Source organism: Ictidomys tridecemlineatus, chromosome 5 (assembly GCF_052094955.1).
Source record: "Ictidomys tridecemlineatus isolate mIctTri1 chromosome 5, mIctTri1.hap1, whole genome shotgun sequence".
In the NCBI taxonomy this organism is placed as follows: domain Eukaryota; kingdom Metazoa; phylum Chordata; class Mammalia; order Rodentia; family Sciuridae; genus Ictidomys; species Ictidomys tridecemlineatus.
Window position 1 is genome coordinate 30,709,066 of NC_135481.1, and position 10,880 is coordinate 30,719,945.

Genomic DNA, 10,880 nt, shown 5'->3' on the forward strand with positions numbered 1-10,880 from the left:
TAATGTGGGTTACAAGACTCTACAGACTCTCACCCTTGCTTCCTTCTCCAGATGTCACCTCCTGTAGCTCCCCTAACCTCCCTCAACATTATAGCCATCCTGAACTTCAGTTCCTAGCATGTGCCATACTCTCTCCCCTCCAAGCCTTTGAAGATTTGGTTCCTTCAAGTTGAACACATGACTCAGCCTTAAAGTTTCAACATAAATTTAACATTCTTTAGAAAACCTCCCCCAAATTGCCTGTGGCCCTGTCCTGAATTCACAAGCACTAGATGTCCCATTTCTAGATTCCATGGCACCTTCCATTACCAATAAATTTATCACATTTTATTGTTAGTGACTACTGCATTCCCTACTAGACTTTGATTTTCTTCCTTTCTTTCTTTTTTTTTTTTTCTTTTTGGTACCAGGGATTGAATCCAGGGGTGCTTAACCACTGAGCGACATCCTCGCCCTTTGTATTTTTTTATTTTGAGAGAGTCTCGCTAAGTTGCTGAGGCTGGTTTTTGAATTTATGATCCTCCTACCTTAGCCTCCAGAGCTGCTGGGGTTACAAGCATGTGCCACCATGCCAGGCAAGATTTTGATTTTCAAGGAGCCATGAGAATAGGCTTTTTATAACTTATTCCTATCTCATAGATATGCTCAATAAACATTTACTAAATAAAGAAATATAAAACTACTTATAGTATTCTATAGGCTGGATGCAGTAATACCTATAATTCCAGGGACTCAGGAGGCTGAGGCAGGAAGATTGCAAGATTGAGGCCAGCCTGAGCAACTTAGGGAGACTCTGTCTTAAAGTAAAAAATAGAAAGGGTTGGCGATTGTAGCTGAGTAGTAAAGTGCCCTGGCTTCAATCCCAGACACTGCTAATGATTTTTCTGTCAATACCAATGATTCTTTTTTACCAGGGAAAAGGAAAAAAAGAGCAGGGTATTCTCATGCACACCAGCAGTTCCAGCTACTCAAGAGGCTGAAGCAGGAAGATCACTTGAGCCCAGTTCAAGGCCAGCCTGGGCAACACAGTGAGATCCTGTCATAAATAAATAAATAAACAAATAAATAAATAAATAAAGGCTAAGAGGTTCTTTGGGGGGATGTGGCATTCAAAGATTAGTAGTAGAATATGTACTGCAGGATATACTTTTATTTTTTCTTTTTAAATCTTTAAAAATAAAAAATCTGTTCTTGCTTAGTATGTGTGAGTTACTGGATTTAATCCTTAGCGCACACTCAAAAAAAACTGTGTGGGTGTCATCTTCATGGAAAAATTAAAAGTTATTTTACTAGCTTAGTCAAGAACCTTGTGGCCATAAACATATTCTAAGTAGTTTAATATAAATTGAGACAACAGCACTGTGAGGTAAGCAACACAGGTATTATTTATCCAAATCTCAAAAGAAATTACAAGATTTAACCAGAAGAATTCTAAATCAGTGCTTTTTCCAATTATAATAGCCTGTGTTAACTATCTCTTGTTAGATAACAGTACAAATGACACTATAGACCAACCACAAGATGGACATGAACTTTGAACTGTTTCTTTATTGATAGAATTTTAGCCACTCAGAATTTCTCTCATTTTGTTCATGAGACCACTGATACACAGGCATAAGGATGGATGGAGGAGGGAAGTTTGCTGTGATAGGGCAAAGCAGAGGTAATTGCTCCACTAAGTGCCTTCACTAAGGGTTCGGTGCGATGGTCCTGACCTCAGTAGATAAGAGTTTCTCAACACTTCTTAATTTCAATGCAAACAGACTTTACTGGAATATCAGGAACTTCCATAAAGAAAAAACCTTAAACATAACATTTTAGTGTCAAGGTTTTGTTCTAGGAATTTTAAAGAAAGGCCAATCTTGACCCATTTAACCTGAAATGAATGCTCTATTAATGTTATTTAGGCATATCTGCATGTTAGAATATTTTTTATGTGAAAAACCTTAGGACTATTAACTATGAATGGCTCATGTCAGTCTCAAAATTAATTTCTCATTTTAAACGAAGTTTACTTCATAAGGAGTTGGGACAACACATCCAGTATTGTCAGGACAGGGCCACAGGCAATTTGGGGGAGGTTTTCTAAAGAATGTTAAATTTATGTTGAAACTTTAAGGCTGAGTCATGTGTTCAACTTGAAGGAACCAAATCTTCAAAGGCTTGGAGGGGAAAGAGTATGGCACATGCTAGGAACTGAAGTTCAGGATGGCTATAATGTTGAGAGAGGTTAGGGGAGCTACAGGAGGTGACATCTGGAGAAGGAAGCAAGGGTGAGAGTCTGTAGAGTCTTGTAACCCACATTAAAGTAAAGTCAACAATGTCAAGAGAAATTTGGAGGCAAAATTATTGGTGTCTGGTGATAGATTCAGTATGAGGAGAGGCATAGAAAGTAGAGTTGAAAGAATGGACGACAGAACAGATTTGGGGAAGAAGATGATGAATTCAATATTGGACATGTTAAGTGCTGGACGTGAATTCAGTGTTGGACATTTCAGAGTACTTATGGACTCACCAGAAAGAAAGAAAGAACAGTCAGTTGAATAAATGGGTCTGATGGGCAGGAGACAGACCTGGATGCAGACAGAAATGTGACAATGTCATTGGCATTCACAGAGTGAGTGAGAATAGAGAGGGAGAGGAAAACAGGACAGTCAGCCTTTTCCGTGAATTTCTCACATCAGAAGAAGTAATGTTTCTATAGGGTTATCATTAAAATAATGCTGATTTGGAAATATTAACTATTTTTTTTCTACAGCCCAAAGCTAGTTATACTATATTTCTTTTCACCCTTTTCTGAAGTGGTTCAAGAACTACAGGACTCAGTTCCATTGGTTCAATTTTACTCAAAGCCTTAGTTCTAATTAATGTAAATAAATATATTTTTCTCTAAAGAGAAAAATCAAGCAGAGTCATAATTATTTTGATGTATGTAGAACAATTAAGAGGAACCATCTTAGGGGATTTTTGTTTCTTTATTTCTAATATTAAATCAGTGAAGTTAGATTTATATAACTTCCGGTGGGCTATTCTACTCTGGGTAGATAGTAAGTTTTCAGTTTGTTGATGTCTAAGAAATAGTGAGTTTGTCTCTGTTAAATGTCATTAGTACTTTACTTATTTTTAGAAGTCACAAGCTGTAACTGAAAAGTCAGAGTACAGAGATACTTAGAATGACTCTGCTTGAGGATCAACAACTCCAGTTACCTACTTCAGTGAGTTTTGTTAGACTGTTTCTGGAGATTGGTTCAATTCTAAGTAAGTAGAGCTATCAGAAAGTGCCAGGTTAACTGACACAATTTCAAGGGACACCTTTCCAAACTACAAATTGCCTATTTATAAATATTATGAAAATTTATACCATTTTTGCCAATTAACTTTATTATCTATGTTGATGTATTACTAAAAGCTTACTTTAAGTTTGCTATTTGTTTCTACACTGGTTTTATTGAAAATTCAATAAAGAAACATGAATAGGGGATAGATATGCTTACTTCTCAAGAAATTGACTTTGAAAAGTGTTTTACTTCATGTTTCTATATTTAGTGATAAGATTTTAATGCTGGTGAGGTACCTGGGGATTAGGAAGAAGAGACATTTTATAACATAGAATATGGAAGCCCTTATTTCTTTAGGGATGGTTGTTAGAGTAAGCAGGTCTTGTGGAAGAAAGACTTTTTCCAGCATTCATACTTTCAATGCTGCTTCAGTTTTCTCTCCCAAGGGATATGGATATATATATATATATATATATATATATATATCTCACATGTTTTTCCTTTCCTTTCTTCATTTAAATTGTGACTAAAATGAACTGTTCATGGGCTTGGGTCAAAGCTTGCATAGCTTGTGTGAGGCACTGGGTTAGGCTCTCAGCAGTGCATATAAATAAATAAAATAAAGGTCTATTGACAATGAAAATAATTAAAAAAATATTAACTGTTCAGCAGTTTCATCTTATATTTCAAATAGTGAAGTGGTTAATACGTGTTACCTGTCTTAATTTGGCTTTTATTTATTTATTTTTAAACACCACAAACCTGGAAATATGTAAGAGAATAAATAACTCTGAACTACGGTATTATAATTCCAAACTTTTTATTGTATTTAATTTTTTGTTTGTTTGTTTTTGTGGTACTGGGAATGGAAAACAGGACTTCATGCATAATGGGCAAGTGCTTTCCTACTGAGCTACATCCCAATTTCTTTATTCCCCCTTCTTCCCTATAATTCCTGTGTACATGTAACTAAATTAATCTGGAGGTGCGGGGGGGGCACCTTTGGCAAATAAGGACCACAGAACTGACTGGGGACTTGATATGACCCAGAGAATTGACAGGTCTGGGCTTTTTAAGTTGTCTCCATTGGTTGAGACATTGTCACTGAAAGCCTCAGCTCATGTTGTATTCTGTTTATTTGGCAAATCCAAAACCCCCACTTAGAAAACCCCCATTTCTTACTTTTCAAAAAAAACTTAGTGTTCTAAAGCTTTTAGAACCAGTTTACAAAAATAGTGTATCACATTACTAAAATTTAATCACTAGCCTAAAAGTCTTCGAGGATCTTCACGAAAAACAAAGATTTTTTTTTTTTTTTTTAATGTTGATGGTGGTGGGGGATCAAATCCAGGCCCTTATGCATGCTAGGAAAATGCTCTACTATTGAGTTTCATCTCCAGCCCAAAGACAATAAATCCTTTTTTTCTATTTTTAAGTAGTTTTATCTTAAGAACAGGGTAAAAATTGCTGAAAATGTTAAGCAATTTCTTCTCCTTTATTCCCAAATATAAAACGATTTTTATGGGAATATGGGCAGAGCTGAAAAGACCAACTGAGAAAAGCTTAAAGGTAATACTTTTAAAATAGTCTATATAGCAAACATAGTCTTGGTTTTGTTTGCAAGTATCATTTGACCTTTAAGTGCCTGCAAGTTTGTTTTTTAGTAGAAATTTTTGTTATATAATGTTTCAAAAATTCCATGTATCATTCTTAAATTATCTTAAGATCAGTTCAAGGTGTCAATAAGATTACACTGTCCCAGAGCCAGTAGGTATTCTCACAGTGACATCTGGATCTAGTTTTAGATTTTCCATGTATAGGGGTAGATAAAGTGGAATTATGTCCTAGAATAAGCATCAGAAATATCTTCCTTTTGTGGTGGAATTTTCATTGCCATGAAGGGCAGTATTCACGTTGCAAAATGAAAGTAATAGAAGGTCCAAAGAAAACAGTTATCAAATTGGCACTGAGTCACATGTTTAGGCTTCCTGAAAAATTTGTTATTACCCTAACCATCTCCTTATGAGCATGGATATTGAACCAGAACAGTATTACAAAAGGAATGTTAGTTCCATGGAGCCCTCTGTGTATGCCCACTGTGTCTTTTATAGAAACTAGGAATCCTTTTGTTGAATTATTGAATATAGGAGGCAGGTTAAAAGTTTTCATATTCTGACAGCTTTTATTTATTCATGCCTAGATGATGGACCATCTGGACTGTTCAACAAATGAAGAAAACTCAGCAACTACTGATGAACAGATTGCCCAACAATAATATTATATGGACCTGCAATAATGTTATTGATTTTCTACAAATAAGAGTTTGACTTTTTAATTCAATTCCTGAATTGACAATCCAAAAGCATTTTCAATGATGTGTTTGCAAATATATATTTTTATGAGCTGATACAGACAATTATTTCATAGATAATTAAAACGCATTTACTTTTAATTATGTTAAAGTTGTGCCTTCGAATTAAATAAAAGTATATGGTCTGTGTAATTTCTAAGATGTATTGTATACAGTATATTTTTCTAAAAAGAATTTTGATTAATCCCTGTATTTTCCTTACTGAAATATATTTCTTTCAACTCTAATGATAGATCAAAGTGTAACTATCAAAGCAAGATTTTTTGTTAAAGGATTAGACATATTTTATCTCCTCTATAAAATAAAGTATTTAAGACCATGCAAGAAGGCAGATAACAGTGAAAATTAGGACCTCATATCATACCAAGTTTAGAAATATATTATTTGGGAATAAATATAAACATTTTTATACTTTTTCTAAAAATTACAACCCTTTTTTTAAACTTGAGAAACTAAATTACTTCAGACTGCAATGTGTGTTAGAATATTTTTCCAGATATAGAGAAATATAGAAGTTATTTAAAGGACACAAAAACTGAAGTCTAGTTTGTAGTGGTACACCATTATTTGAAGATGTAGCTGGTATTTCTGATCTTTGAAATTTGGTTTTGCTGCTGTTAAGGTTTGATCATTAAAAAAAAAATTCTGATCCAATTATATATTAATATATGTGGCTCACTATGTGTAACATCCTTTCCCCTCCCTGTTACCTTTTTTCTAATTTTCACTTTTTCCCCATAAATAACAACTATTAACCTTGGAAGCATACAAGTACAAGTGTACTTTTGTATCTCAATTTTTCCACCTACAAAATGAGTGGGTTGAACCAGTTATTCACTCTGTAACTTCCAACTTGGAAAAATCTTTTTTATCATTCTTTGTAAAATCTCAGGTGGGGCTTTGAACATTTTCCTGGAAATGCACATTGTTTTTCTATTTTCTTTTATTTTCTCTAAGAAATTTCTAAATGACAAGAGATTGCAAAAGCAACAGGATTTTGCATTTCTGTGAAATAATACACAAAATATGTGAACAGACGCCAGGCATGATGGCACACACCTGTAGTCCTAGATGCTCAGGAGACTGGGGAAAGAGGAGTATTTGAGACCAGCCTGGACAGCATAGCAAAATCCTTTCACATTAAAAAAAAAGTGAAGAAATCTATTCTCTCATTCTAAGACCAATTTAACTTATTAAAAGATAAAATTAATGTCTTTCAAAATGGAACAGACCTTTGATGTTTGCGTTAAATTTAGCATTAGATGCTTTTATTTGTTAACTTTTGCTTAGTAAATTGAAAATAGAGAAACTCCATTTATAGTCAACTCTTCTTTCTACTTAATACAGTTATGGGCCCTCTTATTTATGACAATTTATAAGTAAGAATTGATCTTAATTTTGCCTTTGTTTTATATCAAGTTTGGATTTTTTCAAAGGAATCTAATTTATTTGGCACATTTGATAAAGAGAAGAACAAATTAAGTGGCATTTTAAAATTCTCACTATATTTTCATTTATAATGTCAATAAAATATTTACCAAAATACAGCTTTTTAAGCAAAATTATCCAAACTTTATGATATTCAAAAGCCTCAACTATATACTATGAAAAAAATGCTTTTTTAAAAAACTACATTGAGGTAAGACAATTGCTTGAAATAATTTGATTTCATTAACTAGTAGTTAATATTTTAATTTCTTAATCTAATTTTTACTCCAGGAAAACATTAACTGAAATATGAAATCTGACTTATTGGATACAAAAACTTACGTAATCATTATTTATTAAGGAAGTAAAATCTTGTTCTAGTTACCTATTAAAAGCTTATTTATTTTTTCGGTAATGTACATATTAACTTAAAAAATAAAAGCTTTTTAAACAACAACAAAAAAGCTTATTTATGGGCATGGTAGAGCACTGGCCTAACATATACAAAGCCCTGGGTTGGACCTCCAGTACTACAACCAAAAGGAAGAAGTCTTACTAAATAGAAATAAGGAAAAAAATCAGTGCAGATGCCTGTAATCCCAGCTGTTTGAGAGGATGAGGCAGGAGGATTGCAGTTTTGAAGCCAACCTGGGCAACTTAATAAGACCCTTTCTCAAAATAAAAAATTAAAAGAGCTGGGGATGTAAAGGTAGAGGACCCCTGGGTTCAGTTTCCACTAACACACAAAAAAAAGAAAAGTAAAGTTTTTGGAGTCTCTCCACCCTCAATGTCAACTTTTTATTGAACTTAAACTGTCTCCCTGGCAAACTAGTTCAAAATAGTTATTTAGACCACATATAGGAATATTTTATTTTGGGAATCAAAATGAACAAAGCATAGGGAAGATGAAAATTTGGCTTTAAAAAGTTCTATCATTTCTTCTTGTGTTCTCCTACCACCAATAACTTTTAAGAGGAAGAGATGCTGGGTTTTTCCAAATGTGTCTGAACAACAAGATATGTTATACTTATTAATGTTTACTGTAAAAAAAAATTTACTGCTAGAAAGTCCCTATGAACATTTTTGTGACTTATCAAATAGAACTCAAGTTATCTCAGACTGTGAGACTGATTATTTTTCTATCAGTTTAAGTCAGCAAAAATAAATAGGCTTATGAGGAAAGACCTTGTTGGTATCCTAATGTATTTTATTTCCTTCTAGCTTGTAGATTTTTTTTTACATCAACAATTCCTTGTAAGAGACTGCGGTTTATTACCCTTTTGATAGAATTTGGGCCCCTTTGCTATTGTCATTTGTATATTTGAGCTACATGTCTCTAGAGATTTTGGTGAATGATACATTTATAATAAATACAAAGGAATTTTCCAATTTTCTTCATTCTTTCAATTTCTGCATTAAATATAACCAAAAAATATTTTTATATTTAACTAAAAAATATTTGAACTAATTTATTAAGTTTGGCCTCCAATTTTAGCCTGATAGCCAGATGAAATTTCAGAAACATAAGAATTATATTTCAGACTAGTGGGAGGTACTGGTTTAAAGAGGCTTTATAGTTTTCCATTGGTAAGATTAAAAGTTGAATTTATTCAAGATGATGATAAATGATCAATTTTACAGTTCAAAAAATTCATTTTCAGTGCCCTGTTTACCTTAGAAGATAATTCTAAAGGGGGTTATATGAGGGTAATGCAAATAAAATGCTGACTATAAATCACTTTATGCTTCCTGGAAGAAAAATACTCTGTGAATTTCAAAAGATCTGAGTCAAATTATTCAACTTTGAAATATGAGTATTGTGTTTGATCACTGAATTTTTAAGGTAAAAAAAATTGATAGTAATATATAGGCCTTAATATAGCAAAGACTGGAAATATAAATTAACATGTTTAGTGTTTCTATACTTAGGACAGCCTTTATATATGAAAATGTTCATTGGGGGTTAAATTATTTTAGTTGTACCTTAGTGGCAAATAAAGTACAACTAAAATAAAGCAGAATTTTAATGTCATCATGTGGTACTTTGATTAAACAAAAAGTATTGTAAACAGCTTTTCTATTCCTTTGAAATATACTTATTTTTAAAATATCTATAGTTCATCCACTTACATTGCAATATTTCCCAGTAAGGCAGACAAGTCAATGTAAATTAGTTGGCTTTTGCCTATTGTTTAACCTTCTGTTGTATTTTGCTGAAATGAGAACCTTATGAAAAAGTAATGTGGTTTGCTATTATATACTTTATTTGCTAGTATATACTTTATTAAGCACTCAAATTTTTTTTACACTTTGATATGTAAGTGTCAATACTTTTATAACACTACTAGGCTTTATTTTCTAATGGAACATGATTTCAAGTTTAAGATTTTTTGAAGTGTTAATTTACCAGTACCTTAAAATTATTCATCATGTGCCAATACTGACAAGAAAAACATTTTTAATGTATGGAATTCACTATAGTATTTAATAAATTCTATTTTAAAATAAAAACTGAATTTGTTTTATTTTATGTAGTGAAAAATAATTGAAAATGAACCAAAAGTTTACTAGATCGTGTTTACATATAACAACTCTTACAAAATAGTGTGTTTACTTAGGTCTAACAAACTGCCCTTAAAATCCACAATCTGAGGGTGGTGGGAATTTATATTGTTACATATTAGCACTTAATAAATATTTACTAATATATGTATAGACTTTTTAAAAGAAAGTATTAATCAATTGTGAGGAATATTCCTGGTGTTTGCAGCTTTGCAAATGTGTTTCCACAAATTACCAAATTCCTTATTGCCATTGTATTGCCTTTTTTTTTTTTTTAACCTTGGTATCAAATCCAGGGCCTCACCCATGCCAGGCAAGCATTCTACCTACCACTGAGCTATATTCCTAGATGAGATTGGCCTAAATATGTGTCTATGGTTTATCTTGATGGCATGATGAGAAAGTCCTTTATTTCCCTGCATGCCCTGATGCAAAGGAACCTTATTTCATCCCACAGACCCATCTATCTGCAAAGATACAGAGGAACTGTATCTAGGGAGTGAAATTATAAGATGGCGGGGCACAGGGATGAGAAGGAGATTTCTTTCTCCTGTATTATCTTGTATCTTCTGCATTTGCTATTACATACTTTATTAAGCATTCAAAATACAAATGATTATACAAAATATTAATCATTCTACTTTTAATTGGTGTTCATGCTATCTGCTGGATTATTCATATTAACACAAAGTTGTGTTGTGCTTTTGGCTCTTGTGTCTTCACGAGATTTTAAGGGAGACCTGAGGTGTAGTGAAGGTGTAGGAAAGTTTAGTAGAAGAGAGAAGAAGGGCAGGGGCACTCTCAAGGGAGAAATGGATCATCTAAAGAATCAACAACTCACTTCTTTGTGAACTCAGTTATTTTAGAGTAGGAGAGAAAATTTCCAGAGGGTCCCACTTGAGTACCACCTCCTAGCTCTTGATTGACAGTTGGATTATATCAGATTTCTAAATCCTTATTGCATATGTCATACTCTGAGGGTCTAAGTGAAACACAGAGGTGTGAAAATTTATAATTACAATAAGATTAAATAATGTGCCAACAATCTGAAGGCAACTTTGATCATCTTGGATTGCACAGACTGATTTTATCTGGAACTTTCTTTTGCAGACCTTGAGGCTATTGAGTATTCCAGCCTCCAGTTAGGGCAATCTGTCTTCTTATCAAAGGAGGAGTTTAGGCAAACACTCGTCAACCCTATGAGTAATGTGTTATGGGACTATTATCTTAAGTGATAGCAG

At 33.1% G+C, this 10,880-nt stretch overlaps 1 protein-coding gene across 4 annotated transcripts in view; it reads left to right on the plus strand.

The window, feature by feature from the left end:
• Sppl2a (signal peptide peptidase like 2A) overlaps positions 1-8,466 on the plus strand; it is a 47,155-nt gene extending 38,689 nt beyond the window's left edge. For 3 of the 4 annotated variants that reach the window (XM_078049622.1, XM_078049624.1, XM_078049625.1), the window contains one exon: positions 5,479-8,466. In XM_078049622.1, coding sequence (XP_077905748.1) covers positions 5,479-5,553 — 75 coding nt within the window. In that variant the 3' untranslated portion in view covers positions 5,554-8,466. Of the gene's footprint in view, positions 1-914; positions 4,172-5,478 lie in introns of all 4 variants that reach the window. The other variant, XR_013438784.1, reaches the window with a different exon arrangement.
• Positions 8,467-10,880: the final 2,414 nt, after the last annotated feature.